We start from the raw sequence: 15,810 nt of genomic DNA on the forward strand, positions 1-15,810 counted from the left end.
GCCAAATACAACGTAAATGCTATGTAAATAGTTGCTGGTGCAGAGGGCAAATTCAAGTTTTGGTTTAGGGAACTTTCTGGAATTTTTCTTTCCGAGTATTTTCGATCAGAGATTGGTTGAATCCACAGATGCAGAACCCGTGGATACAGAGGGCTGACAGAATTTTTGACACATCTGATACAGAATGAAATGGTATCAAGGTACATCTTAAATTCAATATAAGGGCTTGCCTACAGCCTTAGCACAAAGTTGTGGTTGATGATTTTTAAGTGGGCAAATATCTTTTATCATCTCTATCAACTTTTAATGGAGTAGGGTGTAAGGAGAGAAGATCCAGCAGCTACGAGACTGCATTTACACTGAAAACTGTGCTGGGAAATGCATTCACTTTCCTGCCTTTGCACATGCTGTTCCCTCTGTCTACAACGCCCTTCCCCACCTCTATGCCCAACAAACTTGAACTTAAACTTGCCTCTAAAGCCCTAGATCAAGATCTTCTGTGACTCTTCTAAGCTCTTCCCATCTCTCTCCTCCCAGGTAGAATGGTCCTATTCCTAGCCTCTGTGCACATCTCCATCACTGTATCATTCTCAGTTCTTGTCTGCATCCAACCAACAGAGCCTCGGAAGTGCTGGAGCTTCTGACTTATTTATGTTCTTTGTCCCTAGCCATGTATTACTTGTTAATGATAAATGAAATGCAATCCAGTAACCTCCAGAAGTGGCCTGACTCAGGTGTTGAGGAAACAAGAAAAGGCCCAGACGTCTAGGAAGGTAAGAAAACAATGAGGTTAAGAAATGAAAGGTTTTCAGGTAAGAAACAGCTGAAGTAAGAACAGGGGCCGGCACTCAGGTAAGCAGAGAAAGAAAGACGTTTAGTCTGGTCTACAGAGAAGAGACTTCTTGAATATGGGAAAGCAGCAGAGGGAGAAATACTGACCCTCCTGAAAGAAGAATGGGGGTTACTTGAGGCATTGCAGGATCTAAATGGATTGATTCCGATCCAGGAACTCAGTGACGATTGCCTCAAAGAGAAACAGAGCTGGATTCTGGATCTACTGCTCTGTTGACTCAACATAGTTTGTATTCTTGGCTATTTCACTAGAATCAAAGTCTGAGCTGCAAGGGGCCATAGAAACGATCTAGGCCTGTCCTTTTATGTCACTGACTGAGGCTGAGAGGCAGCCTTGAATCCAGCCCAGGAGAGAGTCTTGAGCTCAGCCTGAGTAGGTAGACATGTCAAGGGGCTCCAGGAAGAGGGATCTATTCTGAAGACTGTGACCCCAAGAAAAGGCTCTGGCTGCAAGGGATGGCTGCTAGGGCTCAGAGCCTGGTTTCCTTAGGACAAAAGCCAAAAAAGGCATTCAAAGAATCAGGTAGTGGGTCAAAAACAAGTCTGATGAACAAACCCAGCTTTTCCTCTCTATCAACACAGCATTTCCTCTCTGTAACGGGTTAACAAACAGAGGACTTTGTTTGCTGGAGAAAGCATAATGAGCTTTTAGTTCTATCCTGCGACTGTGGGAGAAGTGTTAACAGAAGGCACGGAAACACAGGCCGTAAAGCTCCCTTTTTGTTTGGCTACACTGTATGCAGATTGGATACTGACAAACATCTTATCTACCTCTCTATCCGTCTCTCGCACCTTGTTTACCTTGTCCATATATGGCACTTCCTGCGATTCTGGCAACTTTGTTACGGGTCAATACAGCGCACTAGTTGCCCAGAACACACCTAGGGGACTTTGTCTCTTTGAGAAGTCCCTCCCTTGAAATTGCGTTGTCTAGACGCTCTTTACTAAAAGTAAATAAACTGGGATTGCATGCCTATTCGTGCAAGTGCTTGGTGTAGTAACAGGCCACGGTTTCCTGGAAGCCCCCCTTCAACAGCTCTCAGGAGCTCAGAGCCTTGAGTGAGAGACCTGGAAAATCGATTCCGTTCTCTGAACCTCAACGTTCGCATCGGCAAACCGGTTCCCTTCGAGAATGTGGCGAAGATCGAAGGCGACCACGCGCTGGCCCAGCCGTCCCGCCCGCCTAGGTGTGTGCCCGGCGCTCGCTCCCGGCCCCGCGGCTCTGCACACCGCGCCGGGTACCGCGGGCCTCCGAAGCGCTCGGCCCCAGCCCCCGATCTCCTCGTCCCGCCTCCCGGTCCGACGGGTGCAGGGAGCCCGGCCACCGACTCCGGACCCTTAGCGCCCTGGGCTGAGCGGGCGACGCAGCCGCGCGGCGCGGCGCGGCGCGCCCCGCCCAGCCATCCCCGCGGGCGCGCGCACGCACGCACGCAGGCGTGGGGCTGCACGACCCGGGCGCGCGCAGGGCCGGGCCGGCACGACGGCGGGAGCGCGCGCGGCTCCGGGAGGCGGTGGCGGCGGAAGCGGCGAGGGCGGCGGGCGTCCGGCTCTGAGGTGGTGGTGGTGGTGGTGGTGGTGGTGGCGGCGGCGGCGGCGGCTCCGGCTCCGGACTGGGCTCGGCTGGGAGCGAGAGACGGTCGGGGGCGCCGGGTCGAGCGCCGATCCCCCGGCTCCACCATCCGCCAACCGCCCGGACGCCTGGGCCGCGGAGTTTGTGTCCCGGCTCGGACCCCGGCGCCCAGCCCGGAGCCGTAACCTTGAGGCGGCGGCGGCGGGGCCGGGCCGGGCCGGGCCGGGGGGCGGCAGCGCTGGATCCGCGGCTGCCTGATCGTTGGCGGGAGATGTCGAACCCCGGGACGCGCAGGAACGGCTCCAGCATCAAGATCCGTCTGACAGGTACGGCCGGCGGGAGGCCACCGCCAACACCCGGCGCCCACTCGCACCCCGCACGGCCCCTCAAGCAGCTCCGGAATTTCCCGCAGGGCGCCCTGGGGAAGTGGCCCTCCCCCACGCCGGCCGTTGTCCCAGGACCTGGTCGCCCCCCTCGGCGAGTGCCCCTCGCTGCTCCCTCCCGGTCCCGCCCCCTCGCTTCTCCCCGGCCCCGCCCCCTAGCTTCTCACCCCCATCCGCCCTCTCGCTTCCCTCCTCTCCCCCACACCTGCCCCCTCCTCTCGATTTCCCCCTCCTGGCCCCGCCCCCTCACTTCTCCCCTCCTGGACCCCCTCCGTCTCCCTCCCCTCCATCCCCCTCGCTCCCTTCTCCCTCTATTCCCTCGCTTCTCCTCTCCTGGCCCCGCTCCCCTCTTCTCAACCCCTTCCTCCCCCAGGATTTCTTCCCTCTCCCCTCACCTGCCCCCTCTCTTTTCCCTCTCGGTCCCGCCCCTCGCTTCTCGCCACCTTCCCATTCTCTGGCTCTTCCCTATCTCTCCCCCCACCTGCCCCCTCGCTTCTCCCCTCCTGGCCTTGCCTCTCGCTTCTCCCTCCAGGTCTTCCCCCCCACCCACTGACTTCTCACCCCATCCCTCATCCGTTCTTTAGCTTTCCCCACCCCCCACTTGCCCCCTAGCTTCTCCCCTCCGGGCCCCGCCCCTTTCTTCTCTTCAACCCCGCCCCCTTCACTCCCCCCCCCAACTCCGCCCCCATTTTCCACCTAGTCCCGCCCCCGCTTATCTCCCAGCCCCGCCCCCTTGCTTCTGTCTGGCGGCCTCCACCCTTTCCTTCAGCCTCGAATTCCTGAATCCTATCTCGTAGCTTCTCCCGGTCCTGTTCTCACTTCCCCTCTGGTCCAGACCTCTTCAGTCTAGTCCACTTCCTTTCTCTCTCAGGCCAGGCCACTACCTACTCTTGACTGTGCTTCTTCAGTTCTTTCCTTTACCGTCACCCCTCTCCCACCCGCCAGCATCCTTGAAAAACCTCCCCCCCCCGCCCGCACCCCACGCACACTCTGGAGGCTTTGGCAGCTGCACTAACGCAGACTCCTTGATTCACTCTCACTGAGTCCTCAATGAAATGCCCGTGTCTCCTAGGTGGCTCATAGTGCAACCTTCAAGGGTGAGCGCGAAGCTCTGCTCTGGGCCTGCGACGTGGTGGTTCGGGTGTGTGTAGCTGCCAGCGGTGTCTGTCGGCTTGCCCCTCGCTAGCGGGCTCCAGAGATCCTGGACCAGTCTGCACCCTCATCTGCTCTTTCTCGCTCTCCCCACTCCTGTGGGTCTGCTGCCCCGTCTTCCGTTTAAATTCACACCTGAGGCCAGATTTTAGTGTTACAAATACGGTTCTGCTGGGGGACTTCCCAAGCGTGAATATTTCCCGCTCTGGAAAGGAAATAAAAAGTTCAGGCTAATCCCTGTTGGGGATTTTCCCCTGGATTTTTCTGTTCAGTGACTTAAAAGTCAGTCTGGTCAGATTCTTTGAAGAAGAGAATGATCATTTTGGACACTTTATGGCAAATGCATGGCCCTCAATTATTGGTGAAATCCCTGAAAACAACAATGGGTGATTTTTTTTTTTTCAAACGAAAATTTCCTCTGAGAGTTCTTAGCTGTTGCATGATACATTTTTTATTTCAAGGAAAGGGAGATAGTTTTTTTTGTATAAAGCTGTCAGATCAGGTTATGACCAGATAATACAGTCAGATCAGGTAATGATTTGGACCCAAACCCAGACCCTGGTTTTGTAAGTAACAGGTATATCCCAGGGATCTTTATTTCTGGAGAAACATAATTCTTTATTCCAGGGCTGGTAGGAAACTCTCACTCACTATGTAGATACAGTATATACATTCTTATTTTTATGGTTACATAAAAGCCACGTTTTGGACTTCGTAATGCTTGTAAAACTTGTAATTACTGACAACTTTCATTCGGTTCTCATTCACAGTGTAATCAGTAACCGACAGCAGATTAGTTTCAGTCTTCTTGTTAAAAGCAGAAGTAACTGATTTTGTGAGTTGCGGTAGAAATGTGATTAATGTTTTAGAAGGACTCTGTTTTAATTACGTTTGTGGCAGGTGTATTTATATATTAATCAAGCCTAGTTGGCAGGTCTGGATGTGAGCCTTTTCCTCCTGGAGTGGAGGTTTTGTCCTTCCTCCCAAATTACTTCTGGACTCAGAAATTTAGATGTCATGGATGCAGAAATGCTTTGAAGAGCTTTTGGATGGTGTTTGCTATCGCAGGATCAGGTGATGAGTGTTCTTTCCGAAACGCCTCTTCCCTTTTCCCCAGCTGACGTTATTCATGACCTGAGGGGCTTTGTGAGGGGGGTCCTCCCTGCAGCGCGGTTGAGAATTCCGCGTTGATTGCAGACGCCCTTGATGCCAGTTGTCTGATGGACATTAATTTACGCGGAAACGTCAGAACTAGGTATTTTGTTGGCGGTAGAATAGGTTTTGGCCTCGTCTTTGAGCTTGTCCGGGGGAGTTTGAAATCTCTGCACTTCTGACATCTTGGGAAGCCATCTTTCAAGAGGTGTGTACTTTTGTTACACGTTTCAGAGTTTATTTCCCTGTGTGATATGTGAAAAAATGGTTTTTTTTAAACGAGGGCTGTTCTAACCAGTCAGCGAATACCACGCAGGGCACAGTTCAATGGAAAGTATGAAGACATTGGATTATAAAAGAGTATTTAGAACTTTGGTGTCCACAGTTGTATTAGGCGGTTGGTGGGTTTAGAATTAGGAGACTCGATTCTTGTAAGATCAGCCATTAACCGCATGATATAGAACAAATTATTTAACCTTTCTGGGTTCTCAGTTTCCTAATATATAAAATGAGATTTCAACTGCGTTATAACGTTCTTTCCTTCTCGAGGATATGTCAATTTGTCTGCCTATTTATTCCAAATTACCGTTTGCTTATGCTTGCTTTTGTTAAGTCTCAGTCCTGATATTCAGAATTTGTGTTAAAACACAGCCCTCCTGTTTGATTTATGTCAAGCATTACTTTTGTGTGTTAGTTACATTGATGATTTCTTTTTTTCCCCTTCCTCTGGATCCCTTTTTGTTTTTGCAAACTATTGGGTTGTATGTTGCACTGCTTTGGAAAGCTGGCCTAAACTAGTAGAAGAATGTGTGAGTCTTTATATTGAAATGACTATGATTTTAATGAATGTCTTTGTGGTATTCTAACAGGAAAATCATTTTTAAGTGGTTTCAGTAGGTTTGGAGCATAATATGTACAAAATCAAGTGATCTTGGTTGAAGAGCATTATCTTGCAGACATTGTAGAGTCCCCTGGCACATCAAACACTTTGGAAACATTTTTATTTTAAATTCCAGCAGGACTTGCAAAAACTTTGTTCTTACATGGTACACATATGAATCCCAGATAACGCGTTATTTGGGCCACCTTGGTAAAAGAATGGGATTTTGAGCTCAGGGTTCCACAGGGCTCTTCAAACAAATTAAATTTTATTCTAATGTTAACCAGTTGAAATACCAAATGCCTAAGCTTTTTCTTTGGTGCTTTTATGCCTTGAAATACTCCCAGATCTCCTTGTGTTTTTATATTTTTTGGAGTGTGTGACTGTATATCAAGAAGGGAGAAAAATTCTAATTCCAAGTAGAGAAGGGGAACCCTTCTTGCTAGCCTATGGAGATAGAAACGATTTTTAGAGTTATAGCACATGTAATGTAAGGCTGACTTTCTTTTGGCATCCAGGTGATCCAACTTGGAGAGAAGTAGTCTGTAGTCATAGCTGTTTATAACATTAATTGGCCAATCACAGGTGACCTAATTGATTTGAAATAGGTTTTTCTTAAGAAAGATTAAGAAATCTGTGAAGACGTTGCCTGTGTCAATTTGTACCTGACTTATGTAAGGCGGGCAGAACTCTTGTTTTAACAACTGGAACTGTGATAAGAAGGAGTAAGTCATCACTAGTTACCCAACATTCACGCCCCGCCTGAGTTTGCCTAACATTTTCCTTGGAGTCGGCCTCAGGTTCACGCAGGTGCAGTCAAGGTGCTTGTTTGAGCCGAACCATCTAAGGATGTGGGATGGGCTGGATCAAATGCTGCTGCAAAACTTATACTTCACCCTCTGCCAAGTACCCGTTCTGGTATTGATTTTGGGGGGGAAATATTTATTTATTTGGCTGCTTGGGGCCTTAGTGGCAGCACACGCGGAATCGAGCACAGAGTCTTAACCACTGGACCACCAGGGAAGTCCCTCTCGTGTTGATTTTGCCGTTTGGTCACATCTGTGCTGTCTTAAGAACCGCCCCCCCCCCCCAATCCATTAAAAAAAGAATCTTCTTGACCCACCTAACTGGCTTGAGAAATGAACTATTTTTGTATGCTCTGTCTCTCTGTATCTTTATAGTAGTTGTGATTTATCAAACTAGCATTTTTTATTTCAATCCTATTTCTTTGTCAGTTCAAAACCTCCTATTTTTGCAAACATGAAAGTTGTGTCGGAACTTCAGGTTTTCCCTTCTCTTCTGCACATTTTCCTTTTCTGTTTGGTCACATTGGCCGGTTCTAATGTGGAACATTGGGTGACGAGGAGGGTCCTGGGGCCTGAGTCACTTGTGAAGAAGTATTTCCTCCTGAGTTAAAAAAGAAAGACTGACCCATAGTATTTCAACATCAGCTCACTGATCCAGTTCACTAGCCTGGCTGTTCTGTAACGTGTTTGTGGGCACCGGTTAAAAGTTAAAATAGCTGAATCGTGCATTTTATTGAGTACTCAGAGCAAAAAGGAAGTTCAAAAAACCTTCTGAAATGGATGAAATAATTTGGTGTCTGTGCCATGCTCTGATTTTCTGGGTGAGAAACCCTAACTTTTAGGATTCTCACTTAAATCAATTTTTGGTTATTTCACAACCATTTCAGTGGCTAAATGTTTTTAAACAGAGAGTTAGTAAAAAAAAAAAATATATACGTGGGTTTGTTATGTTTGTTTTTTGTTTTTTTGTCACGGAACAACTCAGACGACTAGTTTGCTTGCTGTTTTGTAAGTGAATTTTATCGAGAGAAAGCCCCTCGCTTAAGTTGGCTTGTCATCCGCCGCATCTAGTTGAGAGCTGTCGAGCTCTCTCAAAAAAATCCCCAGAGCTCGTAACGCTGTGAATCAGACATATCTTCTTTTTAAAATGTTAGAATTCCTGTTGTGTCTACAGATGAAATCGAATCCATTTAGATACTTAGACTAAGTGAAATGTTGTTTCCATATTTTTAGATTAAAGGGAAGAAAATCCTCTTATTGTCTTAAAACAAGGCTTAAATAATGTACAATCAGTGCGTCTGGTGATGGCCCCACTCTGTAATTCCAGCTGTGTTCACCTCCATCGCAGCTGAAAGGAATGTCAGCAGCATCATGTGTCACGGAGAACGGACCTATTATGCTGGCTGCTGGGTGATGCATTTCAGATGTTTTAGGCTCCTGAGTCTAACTTGGAGGTTGCTTACAGGGAGTCTGGAAGAGAATGTTGTGAAGCTGTAGCGGGGGTGAGGGGGTTGTAGAAGGCGGCCTGCTTTCTCCTTTGTACGCTGGGCATCTGCTCAATTCTCTAAAGGCTTTGGTGCTTTCTTGTGGCTTAACCACCGGATTGGGACTCAGAAGGTCTGATTTTATTTCTAACTCCCCAAAGTGCCACAGTGAAGAAAGGGGGTGGGTGGAGTTATAATCTATTTGGGACTCAGTCTTCCTATCTGTAATGGGAAGTCCCTGCCTTTTTATATCAGGCGAGGAATTGATACGGATTAAATATTTTGAGGAGTAACTACCCATCAAATTGAATTATTTCTAGAGTAGACAGTGTAAATCCAAAGTCATAGATTCCTGTTATTTCTTATTCCTAAATAATCACATAAGTGCTAAAGCTAGTGATGTATTTGACACTGAAGAAAATCAATGGAATCTATTGATAAACATGGAAAAATAATACTCAAGAATGAACTGTTAAATTCTCTATGCATTCAGAAATTTCCTTAGAGAAGTAGTGTGACGAGCCACAGCCAGCATCTTTTTTTTTTTTTTTTTTTTTTTTTTTTTTTTTTTTTTTGCGGTATGCGGGCCTCCCACTGTTGTGGCCTCTCCCGTTGCGGAGCACAGGCTCCGGACGCACAGGCCCAGCGGCCACGGCTCACGGGCCCAGCCGCTCCGCGGCACGTGGGATCCCCCCGGACCAGGGCACGAACCCGCGTCTCCCGCATCGGCAGGCGGACTCTCAACCACTGCGCCACCAGGGAAGCCCCAGCATCATTTTTAATTGTGAAACTTTGGAAGCATTCCCATTAAAAACAGGAGCAACGCAGGAATGTACACTGTTACAATCGTTATGAACTAGAGAAAGACATCAGAAAGCAACATTCCTATTATTTGCAGGCAGTATGATTTTATATCTTTTAAAATCCAAAAGGAGCAGCTGAAAAAGTTATAAACCATAAAAAAAACTTCAGTAGTTGGATAGAAAATTTCTCCATGGAAAAATTAAATGGATAAAAATCGATAGCCAAAGACAAACTAGGAAAAACAATTTGTAATCTATATATTATGAAAGTTAAGCTTGTTTAATATATAAAGAGCTTTCACAATCAATTAGAAAAAGGCCAATAACCTATCTGGCAAAGAATGTGGACAATTCACAGAAAAGAATGAAAATGGATTTCAAGCATGTGAAAAGACACTCATCCCTATTCATTCCAAACAAAACACCAATTAAAACTAAGGGTGAGGGACTTCCCTGTTGGCCCAGCGGTTAAGAATCCACTTGCCGGTGCAGGGGACACAGGTTCGAGCCCTGGTCCGGGAAGATCCCACATGTCGCGGGGCAACTAAGCCCGTGCGCCGCAACTACTGAGCCTGAGCACCTAGAGCTCGTGCTCCGCAACAAGAGAAGCCGCCGCAATGAGAAGCTCGTGCTCCGCAACAAGAGAAGCCGCCGCAATGAGAAGCTCGTGTTCCGCAACAAGAGAAGCCGCCGCAATGAGAAGCTCGTGCTCCGCAACAAGAGAAGCCGCCGCAATGAGAAGCTCGTGCTCTGCAACAAGAGAAGCCGCCGCAATGAGAAGCTCGTGCACCGCAACTAGAGAAGAGCCCACGAGCAGCAGCGAAGACCCAACACTGCCAAAAAAAACCCCCAAACAAACAAAAAACTAAGGGTGAAACAGTTTGTCATCTAGCAGATTGGCAAAGACTAGAGTTTGAAAATATGTCATGATGACAAAGGTGTGGAAAAGCAGAAACTTTTACACTGTTGGTTGAGAATATAAATTGGTACAATATAGTAAGAAGGGCAGTCTGGTATCAGATAATAAATGTATACATCCTGTGATCTGACAGTTCTGCCCTTAGGAATTTTTCTTACAGATATATTCACACATTTATGTAAAGGCTTATGTGCAAAGTCATTGTAGCACTGTTTGAAATTGTAAAAGACTGAAAACAAATACGCATTAATAGAGAACTAGTTAAATCAATTATGATATATCCCCAGGAAGGCATAGCTGTTTAAAAGAATAAGATAGTGCTTTGTATTTTGATATGGAATATTCTCCAAGATATGTTATTGAGTGGGGAAAAGCATGATTCAGAAGAGTGGAAATTGTACATACTATTTGAGTAATAAAACAAAATAAAGATAAAAGGGAAATTTATAGATCTATCTGCATAGATATCACTGGAAGGATTCTGTCAAAATATTGATTCTGATTTCCTCTGGGGAGGAAAATGGCTTGAAGGTCCAGATGAGGGAGAGAGACTTGGTTTTATTGTATTCCTTTTACTATTTCATCTCCCCTCCTGCCCCCTTTCTCCCCCCACCCCTTGAGCATGTATTGCTTTTCAACAATTAAAAATGTTAAAAACAAACAAAAAAAGAGTCTACAACTCTTAAGAAGAAAAGTTTCTTAGAGCAACTAGTATATTAATTGCTAATTGTAATTGTTTTCAAATGTAGGTGTTCTGAAAATGCAAATTGTGCCAAATGTATTTTAAAGGGCTAAAATAGCATCTAAGGGTATATATCCATGTTTATATGTATTTGCTCACTAGAGAGTAAAATACATTGCAGGTCTGAACAGGCATTTTCCCAGAGAATATGTTCATTCTGATACTGAGAATACTCCCCCAAAACAAATGCCCTTGTTCTAGCGTATTAAAAACTTATTCCGGCCTGAATGATTCTTTCCAGATTCAGGAATCTAATCCTACTTAGACCTACTTTTTATAGCGAGCCTTTTGAAAGACTGGGGTCTTGATTCTGAATAATAGTGCTGGTTTATATCATTTATTTGGAATGTCACTTGGGGTTATCTCTGACCTGTTTTTGTAAAATAACCTCCTCCCTAAAGTGGGATAAAAGTGTTAACTTGCATAAGCCAGCAATAATAATTTTGTATATTTCCCAAGTATTTATAATCAATAGGTTTATTTTGAACCTTTAAAGAGGCCTGTTTGTTAATTTTAGTGGTGCCTAAAAAAGAAATATTGATATCTGACTCTGTAGAAGCAGACAAAGTTATAGCTACATATAATTTGTTGCCTTTTTATTCTCTTAGATCTTTGGGATCAAAATCTTAGTTTTACTGTATTGTATTTCTACATATATTACCTACAAATCATAGGTCTGATGATTGCTTGATGGGTGTTTGTACTTTGAGTAGTTGTAATGCCTTATATTGTACAGTGTTTCATAGTTTCCAGAGAGTTCTCATAAACATTTCCTCACCTGAGGCAAGATACAAGCCAGCCTCAAAAAGTTTTTGTTTTTTTTTTGGTTTGTTGTTTTTTAAGTGTGTTTTTGTTTCTAGGTTAAAAAAATAGCATGCAATTTGTTTTAGTCTTTAAAAACACATTTTACAGGAGAGAAAGGATAGTTTCTCTCATCCTAAATGGATAATCGTTTCATGGGCCGATACAAAAATTCTCAGAAGCACGCTTAATCCAACTATAATAAATTCGTATGCTTTACAATAATCAATACTCGTGCAGAAGGCCTGCATATACTCATGGGATGTTGATTTAACTTTTCTTAGTCTTTACTGAGGATAATCCACACTCACAAAATTAGAAAAGTTTTTTTTGGGGGTGCGGTAAGGTAGCATGTTTTTCTCCACAATTATTTGAGGTTGGAAACATGACCTTCTTCTTCTCCCCCAAACACGCCTAGTAGACTAAGCTTAACGTGTCCAAAACAGTCTTCTTGATGCCCTCTCCCCAGAAACCTTTCTCTCTAACAGGCATCCCCACTTCATTAAATCTACCCAGTTGCCCAAACCAAAAAACGAGCGTCATGGTCATTCTTCATATCTAATTTATCCTCACGTTTGTCCTCTCATTTCTGTCACCGCAGTTTATCTGGAATGTGTCTCCCCTTCATGTCCATTGCCCTTATGCTAGTTCCAGCTGCCACCATCGTCAACTCTTGCTTGGACAGCTGCTGCTCGACCTTTTTTATTCCAGTGTTACGTGTAACCAAAACCATCCGGCTGCAGTATTAGTTATTTCTCTATTTCAACGATGTTAAGTCATGTGTGATAAAAGTCCTTGCTTGGGGAAATCCTCAGGTGGAGACGGAAGGAGACTGGCCGACACTGCCCTTCTTCCGGCCAGTGTGGCTCCTTCACTCCTGCTTCTATGTTCACTGCCTCCGGCTTCAGCTCCAGGAGCCTTGGTGAGGCTGTCCAGTTGTCTCTGTCAGGGTTACATGGAGCTTCTCTTGGTCTGATGATTGAGGGATGGCCAGTGACAAGTTGAATTGTGAACAACGGTGGCACAGGATCAGGAAACCCAGTGAGCACATGTTACGTTCTCCTGTACAAGAAGAGCACACTGGCTGCCTCTGGATAACTCACAATTTGATCACCCCCTGCAGTCATTCCCGAGATGCTCTGACCCTAGTCTGGCCCATTTCAACCATTCGGCTGTTCAGACCAAGTACTTCGGTGTCCTCCTTGGTTTTCTTGTCTCTCGTCCTCTAGAAGTTGTCAGCTCTGTCTCATGTACCATCTCCTGCATCTTTCTACTTCTCTACATCTTGGCTTTTACCGCCCTGGTCCCAGGCGTTGTCACCTCTCGTTGGATGCTTGCAATGGTCTTCTAACTGGTCTCCCTGCTTCTGTATATTGAAATGTCATATACGTACAGAAAAAGGCAGTGTCCAGTTTGTGGATATTTTATAAGCTGGACACACTTGTGTAACTATATCTTAGATCAGCGGCTCTCAACTGGGGAGTAGTTTGGCCCGCCAAGGGACTTCTGGCAATGTCTAGAGACACTTTTGGTCATTGCCACTTTGTGGGTGTTACTGGCACGTAGTGGGTCAAGGCCAGGAATGCTGCCAAACGTCCTACGATGCCCCAAACTGACCCCCACAGCAAAGAATTATCCAGTCCAAAATGTCAGTAGTGCTGGAGAAACTCTGATCTAGATCAAGAAATAGAATATTACCAGTATCTGGAATACCCACAAGCTACCTTCCCAGTTTCTACCCCCCACCCCCAAAGATAATCACTGTCCGATGTAACAGCCTGCTTTTGAACTTCATGTTAACGGCACCATACAGTAAGCATTCTTTTGTGACTGACCTCTTCAACATTACATTTGTGAAATTCACCCATATCGTTGTGCGGTTGTACCTTATTCATCCTTTTTGCGGTAGAGTATTACATTATGTCAGACTAAATATAATTGACCCCCTTACCAGTTGACGGGCGACTGGGTAATTTCTAGTTTGGGCTGTTATGAATAGCGCTGCTATAAACATCTGAGTGTGTGTCTTCTGGTGAGAATATATATGCATTTCTGTTAGGTGTATACTTAGGAGCGGATTTGCTGGGTCATATGGAGCAGGCATATGTTCAACTTTAACAAAACTGCCAACAGTTTTCCAAAGTGGTTGTACCAATTTACATCCCCGCGTGCGAGAGTTCCAGTTGCTCCATTTTGTTGCTAATCTTGGTGTTTTCTTTTTTCTTTTAACCCTTTTGGTGAGTGCAGCATAATACCACCTTGTGATTCTGCTTCTGCTTTCACTTTTCTCCAATCCATATCTTAAGTGGAAGCCTAAGACATCTTCTCCTTTTAACTTTTTTTTCTTTCTTTCTTTTTTTTTTTTTTTTTTAGGTAAGGTAGAGCTTTGGTGTAAGCATCATAAGCTAAGGTTTTTTCCTCTCCCAAGAAACAATTTTCACACCCTTCTAGGCAACATTATCCTGTTGAGAATGAATGACCTACCCTTAGTGTGGGTCAGAATCACCTGTGAGTTGTTAAATTTCAGATTGCTAGGGCCACCCTCAGCCACTAGAAAACATATGTTTATATTAAAAAATCTAGGTCTGTATTTGGATGTAATGTGAAAAAGGTAAAAAATTTTTTAGTCAGAAACCTTAAAATCTTGTTTCTATGAATAATTTCTAATTTATTATGTAGGTAATATTTTGTCTACATACCAGGTTTCCTTCCTGGGATCTCCTGTGTAGGTTCAGACTTGTTTTCTTTGCAAATAACTAGTACTGTATTAAAATAATATTAACAGGGCTTCCCTGGTGGCGCAGTGGTTGAGAATCCGCCTGCCGATGCAGGGGACGCGGGTTCGTGCCCCGGTTCGGGAAGATCCCACGTGCTGCGGAGCGGCTGGGCCCGTGAACCGTGGCCGCTGAGCCTGCGCGTCCAGAGCCTGTGCTCCGCAACGGGAGAGGCCACGACAGTGAGAGGCCCGCGTACCCCCCCCCAAAAGAAAAAGTCTAAAATAATATTAACAGAGAATCGTATAGACTAATATATTACAAACCTAAATTCAATATTTTTGGTCCAAGAAGAAATAGATACACACTCTTCACACAGTTGCCACGTGAGTTCTAATTAATCTTTTATTATCATAAACACATTTGTTCTCCCTAAAGCCCCAAATAAAGTGACTTGCATTTTGTGAGTCAAATATTATGAGTATTATCTTAGGATTTGTTTAAATGTGATTTAGTCATGCTTTTAGCTTTCTTATTTATTTACTTACCTAAATTGAGGTATAATTGCCATATAACACTGTATCAATTTCAGGCATACAATACAATGATTTGATATTTGTAGACACTGTGAAATGATCACCACAGTAAGTCTAGTTAACATCCATCACCTTACACGGTTACAAAAAACTTTTTTTTGATGAGAACTTTGAAGATCTCCTCTCTTAGCAACTTTCAAATTTGCAAAATATTTTTAACTTTTAATTGAAGTAACTGTAGATTCATAGGAAGTTGCAAAGAAGTGTACAGGGAGGTCTGTGTACCCTTTACTATGCCTCCCCCGTTTTTAACGTCATGCATACGTATGGTGTGATATCAAAACAAACTGACGGTCAACATTGGTACATCCACAGGTCGGATTTCACCAACTGTATGTGCAGATTTGTATAACCACCACCACGATGGAGATGCAGAACTGTGCTGTGTTGTCCTTGGTCCTCTCCCTTTAAAGGCACATCCACCCCTTCCCCATCCCTGGGACCCCGGCAATCACTGCTCTGTTCGCCATCTCAAACTCTTTTCAAAGCAGAAATTAGATCATGTCATTCCCTTCTTTAAAGTCCTCCAGTGGCTTCCTACTCAGAATAAAATCAAACTCCCCCCGGGTCATCCTGCCCCGGCTGCCTCTCTGGCCTCGTCTGTGTCATTTTCTCCCTTTGTTCTCTAGGCTGCAGACACCCAGCCGTAAAACATGGCAAGCTTGTTCCTGCTTTAGGGATTTTGCATGAATTATTCCTTTATTTTTCTCTATTCTTCCTCCTCTTCTGTGTCTTCGTTGTTGTCTTCTTTTTTAATGAAATGCTCGAATGCTTTTCCCTTGATTTTTTTTTTTTTTTTTTTTCCCCCATGGCTGGTCCATCTTGTCATTCAGTTCCCAGTCCAAGTGTCACCTCCTCAGGAAGACCTTTCCTGACCACGCCATTGAAGTAGCTCCCTCATAGGATGTAAGTTCCGTGAAGCGTGCAGCCTTGCTTACAGATGTCTTATTTATGTC

At 45.0% G+C, this 15,810-nt stretch overlaps 1 protein-coding gene across 4 annotated transcripts in view; it reads left to right on the top strand.

Moving 5' to 3' along the window:
• The first annotated feature begins 2,458 nt into the window (after nt 1–2,458).
• The window catches only part of SMURF1 (SMAD specific E3 ubiquitin protein ligase 1), a 101,742-nt gene continuing 88,390 nt past the window's right edge, over nt 2,459–15,810 (top strand). For all 4 annotated transcript variants that reach the window (XM_059036773.2, XM_059036777.2, XM_059036778.2 and 1 more), the window contains exon 1: nt 2,459–2,748. In XM_059036773.2, the coding sequence (XP_058892756.1) occupies nt 2,694–2,748 (55 nt within the window). In that variant the 5' untranslated portion in view covers nt 2,459–2,693. The remainder of the gene's footprint in view (nt 2,749–15,810) is intronic.

Source organism: Kogia breviceps, chromosome 14, assembly GCF_026419965.1.
Source record: "Kogia breviceps isolate mKogBre1 chromosome 14, mKogBre1 haplotype 1, whole genome shotgun sequence".
In the NCBI taxonomy this organism is placed as follows: Eukaryota; Metazoa; Chordata; class Mammalia; order Artiodactyla; family Physeteridae; genus Kogia; species Kogia breviceps.